The 25,303-nt window shown below is 36.0% G+C and overlaps 1 protein-coding gene across 6 annotated transcripts in view; it reads left to right on the forward strand.

The window, feature by feature from the left end:
* Nucleotides 1–3,366: 3,366 nt before the first annotated feature.
* evi5a (ecotropic viral integration site 5a) overlaps nt 3,367–25,303 on the forward strand; it is a 50,682-nt gene continuing 28,745 nt past the window's right edge. For 2 of the 6 annotated variants that reach the window (XM_009297997.5, XM_009298001.5), the window contains exons 1-14: nt 3,367–3,631; nt 3,760–3,892; nt 6,612–6,765; nt 8,459–8,683; nt 8,795–8,869; nt 10,362–10,487; nt 12,256–12,399; nt 13,925–14,014; nt 14,124–14,215; nt 14,292–14,352; nt 14,466–14,519; nt 14,624–14,743; nt 18,301–18,438; nt 21,996–22,139. In XM_009297997.5, the coding sequence (XP_009296272.1) occupies nt 3,795–3,892; nt 6,612–6,765; nt 8,459–8,683; nt 8,795–8,869; nt 10,362–10,487; nt 12,256–12,399; nt 13,925–14,014; nt 14,124–14,215; nt 14,292–14,352; nt 14,466–14,519; nt 14,624–14,743; nt 18,301–18,438; nt 21,996–22,139 (1,521 nt within the window). In that variant the 5' untranslated portion in view covers nt 3,367–3,631; nt 3,760–3,794. The remainder of the gene's footprint in view (nt 3,632–3,759; nt 3,893–6,611; nt 6,766–8,458; nt 8,684–8,794; nt 8,870–10,361; nt 10,488–12,255; nt 12,400–13,924; nt 14,015–14,123; nt 14,216–14,291; nt 14,353–14,465; nt 14,520–14,623; nt 14,744–18,300; nt 18,439–21,995; nt 22,140–25,303) is intronic. The other 4 variants (XM_002660723.7, XM_073923370.1, XM_009298002.5 and 1 more) reach the window with 2 other exon arrangements.

Consider the following 25,303-nt stretch of genomic DNA (forward strand, 5'->3'; position numbering starts at 1 on the left):
AACGCTATAGCAACATGCAAAAAGTCACAAACTTTGTCAAATAAAATGTCATATATAACCAGACCTCAGTAAAAACCTTCAGAATACAGATATGAATAAAACTGCTAAGTTTGGCGTCTGCTTAGTGCTCCTGAAGTGGAGATGTGTGTCTGAGTGCAAAAAATAAAAGAAAGTGAAATATTGTAATCAATATCAACAAATATAAATCGATAAATAAACCCTTTTAACATTTCTGTGTTTTTTTAGCAGCAGAACTCGTCATAGTTGGATGAACTTAGAGCGCAGTCAATGGGGGAGTACAACAAATCAGTTTTTACAATCCTATTTGCTGAAATAATAAAAGAAAAACTCCACAATGGTGTTTTCAAACTTTTCACAGAAAGGGTAAAAATAGTGTGAGACTGATGATGGCAGCCAGAATAACATCAAAATTACTTTCAGCATTATAGAAACAACCTGCATAAGCGGTAATTCATTTTAAGTAGATTGATGCAAAGATGATATGGGTCATTATCACTATAAGATGTCCTGTATGTAAATGCGAAATAATGAAATTCTGATGTTTTCATATAATTGGTTAAACTTTTACACACATGCAGGGAGAATTATAATTGTTTTGAAATATGTTTTTGTTTTTGCCATATTCTTCTATTGAATGGATGATATTTTCCATGTGATGTCCCACACACTGCACAGCCAACTTCAAAAAGTCTAAAATGTAAGTAATTTAGATCTAATTAAAAAGATTTGTAAATATTCTTATTGTCTTTAACAAGTTATTTGACAAAAAAGTAATTTTAATAACTTTTACTTTGTTTTCATAGTATTATTATTAATCATTTTGCACGTGTCCTTGAAATTGCTGTCCACCCTGTCATGATGTGGTAAATTCCCCTTTAAGAAACCTTCTGACGTACTGATTGGCATCCCATGCCCATTTTGCAGGTTAAGACATCTGATGTGCACACATGAAGTATCTACACTTATGTTTCCTATTTTCCTCATATTGTGTTTGAAACTGAATGCTGCCAAGCTTAACACGTCCACACTGTCATAATGAAATATTAATTAATATAAAAAATATATAAATAAACATAAAGTTTTTGAACTGTGTAACAGCTTAAATAGAGAAACACTTTGCCAGATGGGTGGACAAGGTTATTGACACTTTATTTATTTATTTAATATTTCATTAGTAATTAGTTAATGTTTTATGTTATAACACTTATACATACACATGCTACACCAGATGCAATACATGACTGGACAATACAAACCTTTGGCAATATGTGTCAGTCTATATAAAGGATTTCCTTTTAAAGTCCATATAATGGAGCTCATTGACTGTTTAACATAAACATACATACATGCCAATGTCCACCCTGTCATCTTGTTTTCCACCGTCATGTTAAACTTTTATGAAAATAAACAAATTATTCATAACCTAAGCAAAACATCTTGTGTGATTTCCTAATTAACCAATAAGAGACAGCTTGTATTGTTTGAAATTTTGACAAAATATTTTAGATTTTGGGTTTTATTTTGAAAAGAACGTGCAACAATTGTTAATTTTATTGGGAAACAAACGTTCTGTTCATTATTTCATTAATATAAATATAGTTTTTCCATAATCTTAAAAGTTGGGTTGGTAAAGAAACACATTACCTTTCTAAAAATAAACATTTTATAATCACTCTGCAATGAAAATATACTATTTTGAATTTGTCCATGACAGGGTTGACGCAATTTGAGGTTTGTTTACTGTTTTTTTTTTTGCCAGCAGTTTATTTATAAAAAGTGACATTTCTTACAGCCTAAGATCTAATTAATATAACAACTGGTGGTTAAATAAAAAAATCTTAAACCTTTTTTTTTTTTTCTTTTGAATTTCTGACATCTAAAAGGCACTTTATAGTGATAATGACCCATAACATACATTCATAAATTCATAAATGCACATAAATGATTGTAGAAAATCTTTTGCCATGCTCCCTGAAGCCCTGCCCACTGTTTGTTCAAACCTCTCTGATGCACGCATTGAAGGCCTACCACATGGTTCACAGCTGCCCCTTATCATTCTAATCATCAGTCCCTTTAAATAGTGTGGCTTCAGTGACACAGTATGCTCCAGTCTTTCACTGCTCTGGACTCCTCATGTGGTGTTGTGGCTGCGTGTAAATAAACTAGTCTTATACCATGTGGAGAGTATGTACTGGCGTTGGTGTATAAACTGTAAAGAAATAGATCTTGCTTCAAGTGTTTTGACTGACACTCCATTGAGATACTCCCCCTGCGAGTCAGCATTACCTATCTTCTATCTAATCTAATGATCATACGATAATATATATTTTTTTTAAGGATTTAAGATTATGATGACCGTTAAACGTGCCATAACAAAGCGTCTACTGTGACAAGAAACACTTTTTTTTTTTTTTTTTCAAAAACCAAAAAGACTAAAATCTCAAAGCTGAACGTGCATGAAAAAACTAGTTTTTGCCAACAGCATTAAAATGAATTTATAAATAAGCAGACGTCCATCAAGACAAAAACTGATGTTGGCTTTTACAGTTAAGAGTGCAAAAAATAAGTATTTAACGCAAAAGTATAAGAGGAAAAAGTGAAGCACTGTGAATACTTTCTGGTTAACACTGTATTTTACTCATGAATTGAAAAGAAATGAATAAAGAGGCACTTCCTTTGTGAAAAAGAACCGTCAAACTTTCTAATTATAAACGTTTTATTAAAAAAAAAAGCTTTTCCAGTCCATTTCAATCACTTTATTTGTCATTCATTAAAGAGGTATTTAATGTATTGACTAATAAAATCAGCTCCTTTTTCACAATGATTCAAACTTCACATCTTAAAAATACACCGGAAACCATGATGGTGCTAACAAACTGATTCTAAGTATTCACAAGTTGCAATTTCAGTAATCGCTTATGAGGGCCAAACAAAGATAAAAACAGAAGATAACAAGTGAATATGCATTAGTTACAATTATGTAGCGTTATTAATCTCAGATGAGTAGTAAAACAAATGGCAAGAGAGAGAGAGAGAGCAAGAGAGAGAGTTGTAGAGTTGTAAACAAGCTATGTTAATTTGTCAACTTCCTTAAAAATAGGGTGTGTGATAAGAAAAAAGTTCAAGTTAGCGTTGAAGCACAGCTCTGTTGAGGTAAAAAAAAAAACTTTCCTTTTTGTACCAGTAAATGATTTATGCTTCAGCTTGTCTGTTAATATTTGTCTCATTGCAGCACCGCATGAAATGAACCGTGCAGTTGCTTCTCTTTGCAGTTAAACTGGTTAAAGTCCCCCAGGTGAATGTTATCATGGGCCCATATTTGTCAGCTAAAAAGTGTGAGAAGTTGTAAGAGGAAGTTGTTCACTCGGTCAGGGTCACTTTTAAAAACAAGCTCCTGAGTCACGGGCAGCGCTGTTATTTTGAGGAACTTTGACCAGCCTGTGAGACTTTGCTATAAAGCAGCATGTGATTCTATTGTAGTTTTTTTTTCTATGCTAAATGGAAGAACCGGGTATGACGGCTAATGTTACATCAGGAATAAGTTTGACAGAGACCAGAGAGGTTTTGTGGAGACATTTACACCCACAAATGACAGGAATCCTGCAGACTGGTAAGAAATTCCACTTTTCATGGTAATGAGGCTAATTACACCAGCTTCCCATCACATATATCTAACCAGAAATCTTTACATGACTGTTCATTTTGTCTGTTTCTGCCATTTTCTAATGATTTGTGTAGCTTGTTGGAAAGAGTTGTAAGATTGAGTGTTAGAGATGGACTCTTTGACTGTTTCATCTCTGTCTTCTACACCGGGATCTGAGCTCAGCACAGATGAGATGAAGCTACTTGCGAAACTAGAGGAACAGAACAGGTCATTTCTTCACACTCACCCCACACTGTTTCCTACAAGCTAAATACAAAAAAAGTTACACATTACATTAGTGACAGATCAGTTTCTAAAATGTGTGACCATATTTTTTTTTCCCTCGGTTTAAGGAAACACATTAGTTTGTTTTATGTCGTTTGTTTGTTTGTATTTTTAATTCATTTTTGGTGATAGTAAACAATAAGCTTGTTAGATGAATTTCATATGTGCTCACAGATCTCTCTTTAAATTTATTATTTCTATTGGATGCTATATGATAATATTATAGGCACATTAAAGTAGTCAGTACCAAAGCCAAAACTGGAACTAATCTAAAAAAACAAAACAAAAAGAAAACACAAACACTCACTCACTGGCCACTTCATTAGGTACACCTTACCAGTACTGGGTTGGACCCTTATGGCCTAAGGAACTGCCATAATCCTTCGTGGCATAGATTCAACAAGACACTGGAAATGTTCCTCAGATATTGACATGATAGCATCACGCAGTTGCTGCAGTTTTGTCGGCTGCACATCCATGGTGCGAATCTCCCGTTCCACCACATCCCAAAGGTTCTGTGGAAGCCATTTGAGTACAATGAAATCATTGTTATGTTCAAAATGATTCACAAATTATGACTTGAACTGTAATCCTGCTGGAAGTAGCCATCAGAAGATGGGTACTCTGTGGTTTTAAATTTTGTAATTTAATATATTTGTATAATGCATTAATACGTTACTACATTACAACATTACATTAATATTGGTGACAGTATAGTCGATAGATTACATAATTGTACAAAGCTGCCTGCTTTGCTCATGCATGGGTCGAACTTGTTCAGACTTGTCCAGTGCACTATAACAAAGCTTTTCTCACATTGTTTATTCCTTCAAAGTTTGTCCTTTATTTGTGAAGTATTGCTGTGTCTTAATAACTCTAGTAACTAGTAACTTGAGCTGGTTTTAGTTCTTAGTTCTTTCATTTTCATTTCATTTTAAGTATATTTATTTGTTAAAATTTAACTTGTTTGTTAATTAAATTGCATTTTGTTATTTAACCTATTACTTTTATGCAACAGTCAAGTTGCATGTTAATTTGCTATTTAAGGAAACACATATTTTTGGCATACTGATTTATGTAAAATCGTGAACATAGTTCTGGATCGCTTTGAGTAAGCTATTAAATTTATATGTTTTTTTTTTATTAAATCAGTTGTTTACTGTATAAAAAATATAACATTTTGAAATATTTATATTTATCGCCTAACATATTGGGTATCGGCCTCCAAATATTAAGAGTTATCGGTTATCGATATCGGCCAAAAAATCCATATGGGTGCATCCCTAACTTTACTTCAGACACGTCTTTCAAACTTTCAAAAACAACATTTTATTTTCAATCCTCTTATTGGTCTTTTGTATGACAATACAAATTAAATATTCAGAGAGGTATGCATAATATATTGACCATTGGTTATCCCATCCCCTGACCTCTCCCTCATTAACTCAATTAACAAAACAAAAAATAAATAAATACATAAATATCAAATTAAGTACATTAGATACATAAGTATATAACATCAGAGAATAACTGGATACAGATGGGGGAAAAAATAAAAAAATATAATGGAAAATAATACAAAATAAAAACTTTCTAATTAAATGGTAAATGTAACAGGTTGCCAGCACCAGGTAATATACAGGCCCTTGATATAGCCAAGAAAGGGATGCCAAGTCTTATAAAAAGAATCTAGTTAGCCAGAGAATAAACATCTTATAGCTTTTCAAGTCTGATACTGTAAAAAATGTCCAGTATCCACTGTGTTGGAGAGGAAATGTGTTCTCCCTTTAGAAGTATGGCACATTTGGCTAAAATTGTGGTAAAAGCAACAACCTTGCTGTCACAGACTGTCAAATCAGGTCCAAGGGATACTCCAAAGAGGGCTAGCAAAGGATCAGGGTCTATATTGATTTTGAGAGCTTTATTGAATGTATTAAAAACAACTGACCATAAGGTGGCCTGCTGTGGGCATGTCCAAAACATATGCAGATGGTCAGCAGGTAAAAACAACATTTTGCCTGCGTTGAAAAATCTTTGCTCTTTCTTTTCAGAGTTAATTATCGGCTATTTTACAAAAAAATGTAGTGTTTTTATGATAATGACTTCATGATGACAGAAGCTTAATTCAAAAATCTCAGTAGAAAGTAATGGTTGTGTATATAACGTGTCAAAATTTCAATTTAATCCATATATAAATAGCTAGATTGACCACAATGATTATTAGTAGTTATAGAATTCTGGTAGTTCCTATGTTAAAGGGATAGTTCACCCAAAACCGGTCATCATTTACTCAGCCACTTGTTCCAAAATGGTTTGAGATTCCAAATTTTGTTGAACAAAAAACAAGACTTTTGGTAAAATTATGGAAATCAGTAACCATTGACGTATATAGTATTTGTTTCTCTTATTATGGAAGTCAGTGGTTACCATTTCCTAACATTCTTTAAAAGATCTTCTTTTAAAGAAACTCAAAAAAATTTGTAACCACTTGAGGGTGAATAAATATAAATTTAAATTGTAAGTTTTTCACTTGAATAGCCACCTTGCACTCAAAAATATTCAAGGATGTTTGTTGATTGACACTAATTATTACTGTTTAAGTACAAAAGTACAACATCATCTTACTTCACTTGCACTCAGCACGGGTTGTTTTCTTCATCAGGCTGTTAGAGACAGACAGTAAGTCTCTCTACTCTGTAAATGGAGTCCTGCGAAATCCCACTTCACCCAAAACCTTCTCTTTGGAGGAGAATATATGGGAGAATGTCATTAATGAATGGGAAGATTGGAGCAAGAGAAAAGTGGGGCAGATCAAGGTAACACGCATCCATCCAGCATCAGTCCCATGTTATGATTTCAGTCGTGTGTTCAAATAAACTATGAATGTATTGTGAATGTCAAAAAAAAATTTATTGTCTGTCTCTGTTTGGCTTACATTCTGAAAAATAAAGGTTCTTTAGTGATATTGATGCTTTTAGTTTATAATTTGTGGCGTGAAAAAGTGTTTGCCCCCTTGCTGATTTCTTTTTTTTTTTTGTTGCATGTTTGTCACACTTATACTACCTGACATAAGTCTTGTCGTCTTAGTTGTAAGAGCAACAAATAATAACTTGACTTCTAGTTGATCATTTGAAAAAGTGGCAGAAGGTAGATTTTTCAGATGAATCTTCTGTTGAACTGCATCTCAATCATCACAAATCCTGCAGAAGACCTACTGGAACCCGCATGGACCCAAAATTCTCCCAGAAATCAGTCAAGATTGGTGAATGAAAAATCATGGTTTGGGGTTACATTTAGTATGGGGGCATGTAAGAGATCTGTAGAGTGCAACATCAACAGCCTGAATTATCAAGACATTACATTACAAACCACAGGAGAGGGCGAATTCTTCAGGGGGATAGCGCTCCTTCTCATATTTCAGCCTCCACATCAAAGTTCCTGAAAGCAAAGAAGGTCAAAATGCTCCAGGATTGGCCAGCCCAGTCACCAGACATGAACCTTATTGAGCATGTCTGGGGTAAAAGGAGGGAGGAGACATTGAAGATAAATTCAAAGAATCTTGATGAACTCTGGGAGTCTTGCAAGAACATTTCTTTGTCATTCCAGATGACTTTATTAATAAGTGATTTGATTCATTGCAGAAATGTATGCAGTCCTCCAAGCTCATGGGAGTCATATACACTATATATATTTTTTTCCACTGCTCTGTGACTTTATATTCTATACTGTACATTATTTCTGTTGAGTGATAAGACTTTTGTCTAAGCAAAGTCAGACCTTACTTTAAATATTAGTCAAAGATGCACAAGTAAACACATTCAGATCAGGACTTTGACCAGGCCACTCTAAAGTCTTAATAGGGTATATGCCGAGCTAGTGCTATTCCCATGCTGATACACTTCCGGTGACCTGTTATTGTGAACTTTTTTCTCATTTTATACGGTTCCTTATACAGCATCGATGTTGTAATATCATTAAAATACATTCAGTTAAATAAACTTTAGCATTTATTTAGTTACTTAAGCGTAAAACGAGACAAAAAGCTGTTTACTCGCATGCGCTCGTCAGAATCGGCAGGCTAACGCAGAAGCTCCATTGAATATACTGGGGTAAAATAAATGCTCATATTATAAAGATATGGCGGGGGAAATGTAATTTAATGCAGTGCTTCTTGTACAATCTGAGACCCACTTTAAATCGGATATCACTCAGCTAGTGGAGATCGCTGATTTTTAAAGAAAACAAACCTTAAACGCGCCGGATTTTGCAGTGGCATTCAATTCGCCGGAAGCGCTTAACCCAGGTTACTGGCAAATTAAAAGTCCTATTAGCATGCTTCGGCATATACCCCATTGTTTAAGATAGACATGACCTAAAAAAAAATTAAAAAGTTTAAACTGCTACTTATTCAAACTATTTCAGACTGAACTGAATTGCATCAAAGTTATTCTTTTTTATTAACTATTTGTATTTAATCTAATCTTTAAAAGTGATCTGTGTCTGGATCAGGTGTTGACCAGAAGGGGTGTCCCAGCTCATCTGCGGGCCATGGTTTGGCAGCTGCTGTGTGACTCTGGGAATGTGTCAGTGCGTCCGCAGTACTCAGATCTGCTGAAGAGCTCTTCTCCCTCTGAAACACTGATACACAGAGACCTGACGCGAACCTTCCCACACCACCAGCTCTTCCACAACCACCAGAGCATCTCCAAGGAGACACTGTTCAATGTGCTGAAGGTTACATGAACGAGCATTTTTACCTGCCATTATGAAAAGAGAAGTACAAAATCATTTTGATAATATACTATACTATATCTATTAATAACTGAACGTGGCTTTTGTTTGCAGGCCTACTCAGTCTTAGACCAAGAAATTGGGTACTGCAAGGGAAGTGTGTTTATTGTAGGCCTGTTGCTCACACAGGTAATTGTTTACAATTATTTATATATAGTTCAATACTAAATTATTGGCCCTCAAGTGAAATTTAAATTCTTTTTCAAATATTCTTCAAGTGACGTTTAACAGTGCAAGGATTTGGAAAAAATAGTATTTCCTATTGTATTTCTCACACATTTGTTTTCAATTATTTACATTTTATTGAAATGATGGTGGGGCGGGTGACGCTGTGGCGCATTAGGTAGTGCTGTCGCCTCACAGCAAGAAAGTCGCTGGTTTCAGCCTCGGCTTCTGTGTGGAGTTTGCATGTTCTCCCTGCGTTCGCGTGGGTTTCCTCCGGGTGCTCCAGTTTCCCCCACAGTCCAAAGACATGCGGTATAGGTGAATTGGGTTGGCTAAATTGACAGTAATTTATAAGTGTGGATGAGTGTGTGTGGATGTTTCCCAGAGATGGGTTGTGGCTGGAAGGTCATCTGCTGCGTGAAACATGTGCTGGATAAGTTGGCGGTTCATTCTGCTGTGGCGACCCTGGATTAATAAAGGGACTAAGCCGACAAGAAAATGAATGAATGTATGAAATGATGGTATCTGGAAAAAATGCTGAGTTCCACTCAATCAATTTGAGTTGGCACAAGATGAAGGAATTAAGTTAGCTTATTAGATGAGTGGTTCTCAAACTTTTTTCATCAAGTACCTCCTCGGAAAAAAACTTCTTCTGTCTTTCCAAGTACCACCAAAATGAGCAGTATTGAAATACAGTATAGCATAATAGGCCCAGTAAAGCAGCTACAACTCTGCACAGTTGTGGCAGATTGCCTCAAAAATATAGGCTATATGTCATATATGGTATATTATTTACATCATTTTCTGTAAATTTTAAAATGTGTGTAGCATGTACAGGACATATTTCATTCCTCCGCGTACCACTAGAAGGAAGCCTGCGTACCACTAGCGGTACACGTACCACAGTTTGAGAACCACTGTATTAGATTTTTAGAAATTTAAGTGGACTGAACTTAAAATAAATAATTTTTCCTCAAAAATCCATAAGAATTGTGTTGTTTTAGCTCTTTTTAAATAAGTAGTTTGAACAAATGGGGCACTGTGGTGCAGTGGGTAGCATGACCGCCTCACTGCAAGAAGGTCGCTGGTTCGAACCCTGGCTGGGTCAGTGGCCGTCTCTGTATGGAGTTTGCATGTTCTCCCTGTGTTGGCATGGGTTTCTTCTGGGTGCTTCAGTTTCCCCCACAAGTTTAAAGACATGCAGTATAGGTCAATTGAATAAGGTAAATCGGCTGTAGTTTATAAGTGTGAGTGCAAGAGTGTATGGGTATTTTCCAGTGTTGGGTTTGGAAGGGTATCCGCTGCATGAAATATATGCTGGATAAGTTGGCAGTTCATTCCACTGTGGCGACCCTGTTAAATAAAGGGACTAAGCCGAAAATAAAATGAATGAGTATGAACAAACAGCAAACATCTTTTTTTTTTAAAGCAATGAACTGAAATGTCCATGTTTCAGATGGCTGAAGAGGAGGCCTTCTGTGTTTTTGTAAGGCTGATGAAGGACTTCAGAATGAGGGAGCTCTATAAATCCAGCAGAGATGAGCTCGGATGCTGCATTTACCAGTTTGACTCTATGATTAAGGTAGACATTTATGATTTTTCTCCATTTTAAAATAGTGCTTCTCAATTCCAGTTCCCTCCCTGCACATATTCTATGTCTCTCTTATCTGACACACAAGGATAAGTTCATGGACCTCTCTGTTAACTAATTGATAATCTGAATCAGGTGTGCTAATCCTATAAAGCCTTAAAGTACTTAAGACCTTAAATCAACTTGGGCTGCGTTTCCCAAACAACGATGTAACTCACGGCTTAACTATCATAGTACGATGCATCGTTTGGGAAAAGAACTATGTAGTGAAGAGTGTTTCCCAAGACCCGTAGTTTCTCTGTCGTAGATACATCACTTGATCCACTTTTAACGTAAAACGCCGATCATGATGCTCTAAACTGGGTGGAGTAACAACTTTTTTAGAGAAAAACCTCATTAATTCTTTATGTAAGTTATATTGTTTTACACGCACTCGCATTTAAAATAAGATCCAATATTAGATTTGGTAAAAACATGCACTCATGCACACAACACATGCTTTACATATTAACTGAAAAATATGTAAATGGCACATATAGGGCCTGTGTTTGCTTTACTAATATTATTGAGAAGTTGAACATTACATATTCTATTATAAAACATATCACTTACAAGCTAACACATATTCTAATATTATATAAATCATATGAATGAATAAATAAATAATAAAGCTATTTATTATAAAATGAAATGTAATATTTATTTTTTATTGAAATGAAAAAATCATATTTTAATAATAATGATGATTTTAATTATTATTATTATTAGTAGTAGTAGTAGTATTATTAGGAAGGATATTGTTTATTTATTTTTTAAATGTTTTTAAAGTCTACTTTTACAATTTCACACATGTAAACCACAGCAGAAAGTTCTAACCAGCAGGCCCATGTCATATACAGTACAGATATTTAATAAATAATCCACTATAAACTAAAAATAATTAAAGTATGGTTTTTGTTTTTGCAAGCTTTGGAGACGTAACATATTCCGCTTTTAAATAATAGGTCACCTGTAGCTTTTGCCATGAGGCTGTGTTCAAAATGACATCAATGTTTTCAAAGTGCGCTGCGAAGGGAGCTCAATTGTAAACATGAAGATCGCTAAAATCGAACTGTAAAAATAGTTTGAAAGCAAATTACAAGAGAGATGACCTTAATACTTTTTTATTTTTAATTATTCCAACTTTGACTGTTAGAATGTTCTAAATGAATAGGGCATAGGCGGGATAAGTGGGAATAGAACACAGCCAGGAACTATGTTTCTAACTACAGCTCCAGAGGTGTAGTTCTGAGTGCTAAAGATTGAGACGTACTGTAGTTTGCGAATGTTCGTTGGAGTGACGGATTTGGGAAAAGGCAAATCAACAAACTATGTTTGTAACAACGGAACTTGCGACCTTTTGTTGGCTAACGAGGGTGTTGGGAAACGCAACCCTGATTAGTACTTTGTTTAAAACCCTGTTGGATTTGATATTCAACAGGTATATCAGATAACAGGTTTAAAAAAAGAGAGAAAAAAATGCCTAAAATGGTCTCTTTTGTCAAAATTTTAGGGGCAAAATAGTTTTTTTGTGGTTAAATTGACATTGTTGTAAGCAAAAAGTTGCAAAAACGCCTGATGTATCAAATGTAATACAAAAATGGATATTAAGAAAAAAATTATATGGCAGTATATAAACATTTGAAGTCAGAATTATTAGCCTTACTATAGAATTACTTTTCAGTGATCTAAAGATGTTGTTTTTCTATCTTTGATATAGGAGCAGCTACCTGAGCTTCATTCCCACTTCCAGACTCAGGGTTTCCAGACCTCTGTGTTCTCCTCATCCTGGTTTTACAGCATCTTCCTTTCATCTCTGCCAATCTCAGCTGCCATGCGGATTTTCGATATCTTTATGTGTGAGGTACTTTTAATCATTACATCAAACCCTTCACTCCACATGGCAGCTCACATCATTTCAATTGAACTGTAAATGGAACGGTTTTTAGAAATCAGATAGCTATCAAATCAGAAAAAAACAACAATCTCACAACTAATTCGTAACTTTTGGATTTTGTGGCTAATTCATATGAATTTGTACGATTACATTAAACTATTTAGTAGGATTTGCTCATCTATAGATGACGGTTGGGTTTAGGGGTGGTGTTTGGTGTCATGGCTCCTTTGAAAATTCATACATTTTCATATAAATTAGGCACTAAACTGACAAAACATAAAATAATTATGTTTCCTTGTGAGATCAGTCCGGAAAAAAAAATGCATGAACACACTCTCACATACTCTTCTTTGCTTAGTCATCTATCTCTGTTGTGTGTGCATTAATAAACATTCTCCCTGATCCTGTCTGTTGTGTTTTTGTACTTTGTATTGTCTTTCGGATTGTTGTTTGTTTGCTGCCTGCCCTAATTTATCATCTATACATAGGACTATTCTTGTGGATTACCCATTTTGCTTCTGCTTGCTCCTGTTTGACCCCTGCCTGCACTGAAAACAACTATTGAGAGATTATTCCTTGGATTTACACGTTTTTATGTTAAGTGGCTGTAAACAATTTATTTGGGCTGAATTTAAACAAACAAATTAAGTAGAATTTTATTCAACTTAATTTGTTTGTTTAAATTTAACACAAATAAATTGTTTGCAACAGTTTTGCAGACATAATTTTATTTCAGTGTGTATGTCCATCCCCTTCTTTAAATAAAGCTGTGTTTTTTGTCTTTATTTTTGATACAAGCTTCACTGCCTGCCGCACAGCATCACATCTCTAGCATTTGGAACTTTACTTAGTGATAGAGAATATATTTGACTCAGTTATCCATTGTCAACTACATGTTATGGCTAAACATATGAAACCACTAACGGAGTAAACATTTTTCACCATTTTGTGCTTTAGCTTAAAATGCTAACCTCAAAACAGATACCCATGATCATATTGTAGTTTTTAAAATGTGAATGAGAAATTCACAATAACAGAGATGACAAATACTTAATCTACTATTGGTATTTTCTAAACATTTTGTACAAATTATTGATAAAAGAATCATGACATACCTCAATGCTTTCCAGAGTTTCCCGCCACAAGAAGTGAGCAAGTCACATGCTATTTCTATCAGTGCTTTAAAGAATATCAAGCCTTTTTATAACCGATGTAATGTTGGCCAGAATGTAGGAATAGACATAAATAATACCAAAAATTGATGTGTCATGCAAATATTTAACTAAACACAAAAAAAAGATTGACTTAATTAATTAATGATAATTAAAGCTAAATACATATGACTATATTACAACATGTCCATTAATACACACATAAACCTTAACATTTCTGTTTAAAGCTGTTTTGTTAAAGATTTTGTTTTTGAAAAATTATAGAAGGAGACTCAAAAATGACCCCAAATCAACATTTATATCCATGTGTTTCTTTGTAGGGTTTGGAGATCGTCTTCCGGGTTGGTTTGGCTGTACTTGACATGAAGCAGACAGAACTCATCAAGCTTGATAATGAGGGGATGATGAAAGTAATAGACCATGACAATAATAAAAGAAAAATATTTTAGTAAAGCTGTTGTTCAACACTTGCTAATTTGCACAGTCTCTTTAAATATATTGCTTTCCTTTTGAATCCAGTGCTTGCAGAATCTAGAATCATGGGAATCAAATCCGGATTTGATGATCGAAGCAGCATATCAAATAAAATACAACGGCAGCCAAATGAAACAGTATGTGCTTTTCCTTTATTTTGTTCATGTTTTATTATTCTGTATCCAATTCTCTGACTTATTTAACCCGTTTTAGATTTAGAAAAGATTATGAAGCTATCAAGGCGAAAGAGTTGGAGGAGCAGGAGGAACTAAAAGTGAGTTCTCATTTTCACAAAAATTTCTCAACAGTAAATTTTAGTCCTTAGGTTATGATATAAACTGTTTTGAGGTAGCTTCTGCCAAATGTTTTTTTTTGTCTTTTCTTAAGGGACTTTGCTCTGAGAATAAACATTTAAAGCACAGACTTGCCATATTGGAGAGGGTGAGTGTATTGCTGTGTATTTTTCATGTTTTCAAGTCATGTTAATAATTTTTTTCTAAAGATGTTCATGTTCTTACTTCCACTATTGTCGCCCCTAAAAAAAGAGGTGCTCTGAGAAACTGGTGTCGCAGCTGAGGAAAGAGCTGGAGAAAACTCAGCTGAACATTGCCAGCTCACAAAACGCTTTAAAGGAGATGCAGGCAAACACCTCACAGTTGGAAGAGGTAAAAGTCAAGTCACTGGATTCATTGGATTTACTAAATTACCACAAAGGTATGTGGTTGCAAACAATTTATATGGGCTGATTTTAAACAAATGAATTAAGTTAAACATCACTAAAATTAATTTGTTTGTTTTAATTCATCCCATATAAATGTTTTGCAACCACATACCTTAAAAAATTGCAAATCCAATGGATTTTGTTTTTCAGTGACTCTTATTTAGCAAGATTTGTATGTATAATTTGCTCAATGTTACTCTCTACAGTGTCATAGGTATTGTAGTTTTCTGCTATTATGTATTATTGTGTTTTAAAAATAAGTTGAATTAATATTAACATACACTGTAATAAATGCAGGGTTTTACACAATTAATTGGTTACAACACAAATCGATTAAGTTAACATAACAAATTTAAGTGGATCGAACATAAAAAAAATAAGTTTCCCCCCAAAATTCTCCAGAATTGTGTTGTTTAAGCTCAATTTAGGTAAGTAGTTTGAACATGGAGTTTTTTTTTTGAGTGTAGGTCTGTCACGATTACCAATTTTGGTTCCACTTTATATGAAGTGTCCTTAACTAATATGTATTTACATTGAAATTAATCATTAGTTACAATGTATTTATTATCTAAATACATGTGTTTATCATGATCTTGTGATGTACTTATGACTAAATACCTGCATGTAATTACATCTGGAATTAATTTTTGTAATTGCATTTATAATTACACTGTTGACCATCCTTTGACATTCCTTTACCCAACCTTAAACCTACCCAGGTTTGTACAACCCCAGTGGGTCAGGAGGCTTAGGATCAGAAGGCATGGAAAGGTCATAAGGCTCTGGCTGGCAGCACTGGAAAGTCACGGCTCTGGCGGCCATTCATGGGAGTCAGATGGCGGCTCTGGCCATTTGAGGGACTCGGGTGGCAGCTCTGGCCATTCGGGTGACTCGGGAGGCAGTTCTGGGAATTTGTTGAACTCGGGAGGCAGCTATGGCCATTTCTGAGATTCAGGTGGTGGCTCTGGCCATTCGGCGGACTTGAGAGGCAGTTCTTGGAATTTGTGGGACTTGGGAGGCAGCTCTTGTCATTTGTGAGACTCGGGTGGCGGCTCTGGTCATTCGGGGGACTCGGGAGGCAGTTCTGGGAATTTGTGGGACTCGAGAGGCAGCTCTGGCCATTTGTGAGACTCAGGTGCAGCTGTGGCCTTTCAGAGAACTCGGGAGGCAGCTCTGGCCATTTGTGGGACACGGGTGACGGCTCTGGCCATTCGTGGGACTCAGGTGGCAGCTCTGACCATTCGTGGGACTCGCCAATAGGGGGATTCAGAAGGATTTGGCGCCTACTATTCGGGAAATTCTGATGAATCTGGTGCCCATCATTTGGTGGATTGAGAGGGATCTGCTGCTCACCACACATTGGTATTCAAAGGGATCCGGCAGCGTCGACGGCTCTGGCAGCTCTGGTGGTGGCGTTCACGGATCTGGCGGCAGCATTCATGGCTCTGGCGGCAGCAATCATGGCTCTGGCAGCTCTGGCCGTGGCGTCAACAGCTCTGGCAGCTCTGTAGGATCTGACTGCCCTGGCAGCGATGGAGGCTCTGCAACAACAGTTTTGTTGATGCCAGCTTGATTGTGGTACTGAAGTGAGCAGCAAGGCCTGCCGTCTTGCCGTTCTTTGCCCCCCACCAAAAAACATTTTGGGGTTTCCTACACTGTGACACTAACAGTGAATGCAGAGGGACAGTTTAAGTTCCAGTTCAATATATTGTTCTAGCGTCCAGTGGGGTTCATGCAGTGACATATTAGAATAGAGTGACTCAGTCCATCACAGAAAAATATATTAAGGCATAAGTCACTCATCAAAGTTAGGTTAGTTACCTGCACAAAATGTTTAACATATTCCTTTATTGAACAGACTTCATGGCAGTGACACATAATCCCTACTGCTGGTGAGCATCCAAATGCAGCATTAGTTTAGGGTGGTTGTGCAGGCAAGGTCACAACAGAAACAGACAGGAGCATGAACTTAATTCAGAGAGTGATCAATATAAACAGACGAATGGTCGGGACAGGTGGCAAAACAAAACAAATAATGAACAAAACAAAGGTCATATTACAATAAGGCTAGACAGAAAAAGGCTTTGAAGTGCTCACACACAGGATACAAGACTCAGCAAAGTGTATGTTAAAGTGAGGTGTATAAACAGTCCTGGTCATTAGTTATGCAAATGTGTGTCTAATCAGTAAGTGAACTGGAACTGGTGTGTGTGAGGTGCATGATAGGATCTGTAATTCATACCAGTGGGAGAAGTGTTGTAGAGAGAATGATAGTGTTTCAGCTTGTGCAGATCAATATGTACTATAACAATTATAGTCATTTTACAAATTAAATAATGAATAATTCTGTAATCAGAATGTAAAAACCTATATTCTAAACTAATATATAATAATAATAATAATAAATGTTAACAAAACAGAGCAAGTTAACAAGAACTCTAAAACAGTACTATGTTTAGCAAGACATTTTAGACTATTAATGTGTGACAGAGGCACAGGAGCCTCAAATAGCCACATTCTCTAGCAGATCTGTTTTCAGTTGTTAGGCACCCACATAAAAACATACTATAGTAATTTACAGTAAACACTCCAGTGTTTTTAAATCATACTGGCATCATCTAAAATGATTGAGGTCATGTCCATGTCTGCAATAAGTCGATATATTGATTATTGTGCCAGGCCTATTCAAAACACAGAGGTTCAACAAACATTTAATCAGTTTACAACCTTTTTACTTTGAGGACAATGAAAGGAATTTACTTCTAGAACCTGACTGTTACATTCGAGTCAAAGAACAATAGACATCACATGACAGTGTTTGTGGCTGCTTCAGTAATGAAGAAAGTATGTGTGTGGTCTTGTTTATGTGGTTTATGAGGACACAAAATTGTTTAATGATGTGGTTATGATCTTGGTGTGGGTACGTTACTGTGTTAATGTGGTTTATGAGGCCATGCCTTGTTTTTGTCATTTAAAATGCTTAAAAATTATATGTAACATAGTCATAATTGATATTTGAATTACAGTATGCCATGGGTTTGCTTTGAGGGTTGGTTTCAGGGGTAAGTACAGTGTGTGAGAGAGCTTAGCATGCTGCTAAGACCGAAAAATGCGACATTTATGAAAGTGTTTAAAAGAATTTTTTTTTCTTTGTGAGAAAGGCTACAGTAGGAACTTTTTTACAGTATAAAATAAATTTCACCTATGGAGAATCCTCGTAAATCACATATACGAAGTATGTGCACTCAAAAAATGATTTTATTTCCTTTTTGTTCAGAATTGTTAAAATGAGTTTGAACAACACAATTCTTGAGATGTTTTTGAGACAACTTGTTTTATTTGTTAAGTTAACCTAATGGATTTGTGTTGGGGCAATTTTGTTGAACCATTTTTTTTACTGTGTGTGTGCATGTGTGTGTGTGTGTGTGTGTGTGTGTGTGTGTGTGTGTGTGTGTGTGTGTGTGTGTGTGTGTGTGTGTGTGTGTGTGTGTGTGTGTTTAGATCAGCGCTGCACCTGATGAGCACAGTGTGTTGTACCTGCGGACAGAGCTAATCAGCTGTAGACTGAGGGAAGCAGAGGCACTTACTGAACTCAAACAGCTCAAAAATCACATTAAAGACATGGATGAGAAATTGCAGGTAAAAACCTATTTAGCGTTCAACATACTCATATTCATACCTATTATGAGCTTATAATACATAATACTGATTAGCTAGTCATTCGTCACTAATAAAATAAGTATTGGTACCTAATAGTATCTAATGACTAGTAAATTAAAACAACTGTACAGAGTAAATAAAGTTGAGTTTAACTTGTTACTGTATTAGCATTACATGTTTTGGAAATGCAGTAATGTAACAGATTACATTTTAGATTTACAGTGCTCAGCATAACTGAGTTCACCCCATTTTGAAAATTAATATTTTTATCTATTTCTCAGTGAATATAGGCAATATATTTTGGTGCATTTAAACAAAACAGATTTATTTAACAGATATATTTTGTAAAATAATATTTTAGTCACCAAACATATTTCGAAATTGAAAGATAATACAATTAAATACAAGCAAAATATTGAAAAAAAAATTAATACCTACAAAAATTTCAACTAAATTTTTCTTTCTTTCTTTCTTTCTTTTTTTTTTTTTGCTTCTCTTGATTTTTCCACTTTTTAAAATTGTATTTAATATTTTTCTGTAACATAAATGTGGGTGTAGTTTTTGAACCACAAGTTATTTTGTTAGATAAGCTCCAGATTTGGCTTCAGTACTGACTAATCTAATGTTTATGCACAAATATTGTACAGCGTCCTATTAAAAATATGAATTTAAAAGAGATATTTGTGAGGGGTGTACTTATATATGCTGATCACTGTATGCAATGTAAATAGGCAGATTCATCCTGTGAATTTCCAGAAGTGGATAAATTAGATGAAATTGAATAAAATTTTAGTCGAATTGCTGTTTTCAAATCTTTATAGTACTATTTTTCACTATTTTTTTTACAACACAAGAAATACAAATTTGATTTTGTAGAGTATTATTAGGCTTGATTTGTTTTGTTTAAAGTGACTTTGTAATGTAATTTGTAATCTAATAACTTTTTACATGCTGTAAAAAGTGCAGGGTGCTGCACAGTTCCTTCATGTTGTCTCAACACAAATTAATTAAAGGGCACATATTTTACCCTTTTTAACAAGATGCAAAATAAGCCTTTGGTGTCTCCAGAATGTGCTTGTAAAGTTTCAGCTCAAAATACCCGTCAAATCATTTATTACAGCCTCCAGAATATGCCCGTTTTGCTCTCTGAATACATTGTAGGCACACCGCCCACTGTTCCCACATCCCACATGTGTTCATCAGATAAACAGCCGTCAGTGACGCTCAGTATGTTTACATGGACACCAATAATTCTATTTTAATGCGATTAAGACAATACTCTGATTAAGAGTCGACCATGTAAACAGCGATTTTTGATTAATTTAATCAGATTAAGGTCATAATCGAACTAAAGAGAAATCAAATTAAGACGTGTGGAGTATGCCGATTTTAGTTGCTTTATTAAAGTGCAATACAGCCATGTAAACACCTTAATTGAATTATTACCGTCATGTAGAGCTTTTTGCCGCGTTTTGCAATAGGATAGTCCACACACACACACGCACACACACATGCACACACATACACACACACACACACACAAATGGCTGTTTGACAGTCTTTGCACCTACCGAGTCAGTGCAGACCACAGACACCTGCCTCGAGAAATGCGGAGCTTTTTTTTTTCTTCCATTCAGCATGCAGTATGAACTTCCATTTAAAGGGCCATGAAACCCCCTCGTTTCAGCAGGGTGTTTTGACACCTCTACTTTGGAAAAAGTCAGTAAAGTAGGCGTGTCCAGCTTTGTTTAGGGGGGAAGACAAGAGGCATGGTGTGGGAGTGTCTATTTGGGCGCGCTGACTTTCAGAGTCAAAACACACACACACACACAGGGGACAAAGTGACTGTGTTTACATTGACATCTGTAGTCGAATTATTTGCCAAATTATTAAATGGTGGACTTTAACTGCAGTTTGGCTCTTTCATTCAGGGAATTCATTCATGTCCCTCGCGACAAACGAAATATTTGATTCGAGGAACTGCTCTAAGCGTGTATTTTTCATGCAATGTTTGATACCGCACGGCGAATGAGAGAAAAAAAAAAACTCAGCATTTCCCGGAAACTTAGATGCACTCGGCAGGTAGCGTCAGAAAGCCGCGTGTATTATTCCGGTGAAAATCCTACACGAGGTTAAAGTTTGGTTGTGGTGCTAACATGTTTACACTCGGTGCAATTGTTAACTGAGTTCGATACGAACAAACTGAATAAACAAAGAGCACTGGTCGCTCACTTACCAAATCTGTAGAGACAGGACAATCACCAGTAACTAGAGCCGCGTCTTTATTAAGAGGAGACTAAAGCGAATCCGGATCTCAGCGTTTGCAGATGAGAACAGCTCTCAGGTAAACAATAATCCTCCTTAGACACGTAAGTTATTGTTGTCGAGCGTCGCGTACACTGTTAATCCACACGTGACTCCAGCTGAGCTCTCACAGAGAGAAAATGAAAACAAAACTTAACTGCAGCAAACTATAAAAGAAACACTTCACGCTTGTTTTGCCAACAAAATGTGGCGTCTCTGTCGTCTAAACACTATGACAGTAATGAATATTATTGAAGTTGCACAATAGAGCGCGCTGATTGGTTTGAACCAAGCCTTACTCATGCATTAATGCATCACACTGTAAGACGTAATGAGACACACTCTGGCACAGACGCCCAGTCTGCACGCTGGAATACAACGCTATTATGTCATGGCCGTGACGCAGCTTCAAAAATTTGTTTCAAACCGGAAGTACGAATTTGCTTGAAATAACGCAAAATCAACCAATTTACACTTTTTAGTGAAATATAGGTGTCCTAATAGTGTTTTTAGCAGTGTGGGACACATATACGACTGTCAACAGCTCAAAAAATGTGTTTTGGTGTTTCATGACCCTTTAAACAACTCCTCCAGTGATAAAAACCAGCAGGTGTTTATCACCAGTGCTCAATCAACACTTATTTAACCCCATTATTGTCTCATTAACTTTAACTCTGCTGCTGAGTAACTTTTACTCAATTTAGAGAGGGACCAAATATTCTCTGAACTGAGTAAATTTTACTCTGAGGATTTTGCTTTGCAGGAAATTTAAAAAAAAAGAGACTTGTTTGTTTCTATCACTCCAATGTGACAGTGGACAGACTATACATACACACAAACAGTTCTGTCCAAACAAATAGGTGCCCTTTAAGTTATTTAAAATTTAAAATAGTTTTTACGAATTTAAGTTGATTGAACATGAAACAATTAGGTTATTCCAATAAAAACTCAAGAATTGTGTTGATTTGGCTCATTATAAATTAGAAGTAAATATAATATAAAGTAGTTTGAACAAGCAGCAAAAATATTTGAGTGCATGCACACTGTTATTACAATTATTACAATTTCCAAGTAGTATTCAGTAATTTGTAATCTTTTTTTAGTCTTACACTACTAGTATCCCATAAATAAGTATTTATATCTGATATAAAGGTACAAAGAGCACTAATATAAATATTCTAGTAGCATGAAATCACACTAGTAGGCTCTATAGATGAGTATCAGTTTGTCAGCAGGTGCTGTGTGGAGGTCAACAGAGGGTCAGCAGCACACAGAATGACCTGCAGGTGGAGCTGCTGAGCACCAGACTGAAGGAAACACTCACCCAGGCCATACTAAAGGAGAGCCGTCATGCACTGATGCAGCTGCAGACACAGGTGGAAGAAACAAACAAATATAACTTTTACAGTACTAAAGACAGTTAAAAGTTATAACAAATCAAGCAGAATACGCCTATTAAAGTCAGTTTCTCAAAATAGTTCACATTTTCCCGCTTACTACAGTTTTTCTCGATTGCTTTGACCTGGTTTCATTGGATTGATACATTTCCTCCACCATTTTGCAAAACAGTTAACGTGATATTCAAGCAGTCCAAACATTATTGTTTTAGATTGGGTAACCAATGAGAAACCATCTATTCCTAATTATTGGAAACTACCAAGATCAGTATGAAATCGCTGATGTTTGACTCACCTTCACACAAATCTTCAATTAGCAGTCAGTCTAATGCAAACCTTATAAAAATGGTGCCAGGTCTGTGTTGTTCTTTACTAGAATGGATGGAGGCATTGACACTGCAATAGATTTTACAGTGTTTTGGTTTACATCCCTGCTGAAAAATCCAGCTTGAACCAGCTTAGGATGGTTGGCTGGTTTTAGCTGGTTGACCAGCCTGGTTTTAGAGGAGTTTTGGCCATTTCCAGGCTGGTTACCAGCTATTTCCAGCCTGGTCTTAGCTGGTCAGGCTGGGAGATGAATAGCTAAAACCAGTTTAATCAGCCTAGCCAGGCTGGGAGCCCAGCCAAAACCAGCTATGTCCAGCTAAGACCAGGCTGGAAACGGCTGGAAACCAGCCTGGAAATGGCCAAAACCCCTCTAAAACCAGGCTGGTCGACCAGCTAAAACCAGCCAACCAACCTAAGCTGGTTTAAGCTGGATTTTTTTGTATTTTTTTGTATTTTTTTGTATTTTTTTGTATTTTGTATTTTGTACTATGATATTTCAGTTTTTAGCTTCAGTTTTACCAAATGTATTTTAATAATTCAATAATATTACATCAAAGCATCTCTTATTCTGGATCTGATTGATTGAATCTATATTGACACAGCCTTTATAGAAAGACAACAGATGGCACTGGCAATAGGCTACAATGACAAGCAATGGTGCACTGATTCACACAGTGAGTTCTGTATTTTGTTGTCCATTGTGTAATGATTGATTGAAAGAGCTCATATACTTGTTTGCATGTTGTGTTGTTTAAAAGCAAAATTGGCTTTTGTTGCATGTTTTTGGCAAGGTTACAGCCTTTTGTTAACGAAATGTGTCATTTTGACCATGAGTGCTGCTGTAGGCCTGTTTGTACACTGTCCTGAAAGCGTGAAATTTCAGTTGACGGCTGCATCAAAGCAATCAAGAAAAACTGTAAGTCCTTCTCGGTATGATTGAGCAGATTCCACATGTTTTTCTGTTGTTTGAACCAGGGCTTCCCAAACGTTTTAGCCCGCGACCCCCAAAATTACAATGCAAGTGACTCACGACCCCCAGTATCCTCTGAGGTGGTTATAAATATATAAACCTTAGACACCGGCGAACACATACCAATAGGTCCAAGTCTATTCATCATTTAATTTTGAAGAACACCACTCGGAGACCATCATCTAACTGTGGCCTGTGCTTATTTTTAATGTACCATAAAGGTGTCTGAAAGTTTACCTTGGTGCCATGAAATAAATTAGCTGTGTCTTTAATATAATGTTATTACCCCAGGGGTCTTAAAAACAAAAGGCTGATGGCTTTTTATTTGCATTTTTTATGTAACTACCAACTACTTCTTTTCTTCAGTAATGAAAAAAATATGACAATTATATTAGAATTCTTGTCAATGTAGCCTATTGCCAGTGCCGTCTGTTGTCTTTCTATATAGGCTGTGTCAAATATGCCTTTTGCAAAGAATAACAGGATAACAGATGTTTTGATATAATATTATTAAATCATTAAAATAAATTTGGTAAAACTGTGGCTGAAAACTGAAATACTGTAAATATCACAGTACAAAATACAAGTAAACCAAAACACAGTAAAATCTGCTGTAGTGTCAATGCTGCCATCCATTCTAGTAAAGAACAACACAGACCTGGCACCTTTTTTATAAGGTTTGTATTAGACTGTCTGCTAATTGAAGATTTGTGTGAAGGTGAGTCAAACATCAGCGATTTCATACTGATCTTGGTAGTTTCTAATAATCAAAAGTACTAAAATGAATTCAGTAATTAATTAAGTTTTCTAGTCTAATTTGTTTTTGTAGAAATTAATTTTGTTTTAAAATTAATTTAAATCACCAACTGACCATTGAGAACCACTGGTTTCGACAATATAAATAAGCAGAACAACGTACTGTATTTAGTAGTAGATTGCTGAGCAATCTAAGGCTGGTGTTCTCATCTGAGCATCACCATCATGGCCCTGCATATGGGTTTCTGACTAAAACGTTACAGTGCAAACACACTTGCTGCCTAGTGAAAGCTTTGGCAGCTGACTTGTTGCCTCGCATCAGGCAGTGACTCTGGAGGCAGCATTTTTGTACGAAAAACACCCTGTAAAATATATTTCAGACAGCCTTTTCAGACAGCGTAATGATTCATCATGTACAATAAAATAGTGAGACATTTGGTGATAACTGTACTGTAAAAATGCTGCCTTCCACACAGTTCCTTTATGTTGTTCGAACACAATTCATTCATTCATTTTCTTTTCGGCTTAGTCCTTTTATTAATCTGGGGTCGCCACGGCGGAATGAACCACTAACTTATCCAGCATATTTTTTATGCAGCGGATGCCCTTCCAGCCGCAATCCATCACTGGGAAACATCCATTCACACACACATACAGACAATTTAGGTTACCCAATTAACCTGTACCACGTCTTTAGACTTGGGGGAAACTGGGGCACCTGCATGAAACCCACGCGTACATAGGTAGAACATGCAAACTCCCCACAGAAACGCCAACTGACCCAGCTGGGGCTTGAGCCAGCGACCTTCTTGCTGTGAGGCGATTGTGCTACCCACGGCGCCACCGTGCAACAATTAAGTTTTCCCATGAATCACCCACAGGATTTGAGCTGATTCAGCTTTTATTAAATAAGTACTTTGGACAAGCAGCAAAAAAATCCCTTTTTTTTAAAATGTTTTAAAGATATCGCACACACCCTCTATTTGGATTAAAGAGAACACTAATTACAAAAAAAGATGACAAAGAAGCAAATACCAAAGGTTCCTTTGTCAGTCATTTTGGGTTCCACACAATCGATTTGTGTTGGGAC

The sequence above is a fragment of the Danio rerio genome, chromosome 2 (genome assembly GCF_049306965.1).
Source record: "Danio rerio strain Tuebingen ecotype United States chromosome 2, GRCz12tu, whole genome shotgun sequence".
NCBI lineage: Eukaryota > Metazoa > Chordata > Actinopteri > Cypriniformes > Danionidae > Danio > Danio rerio.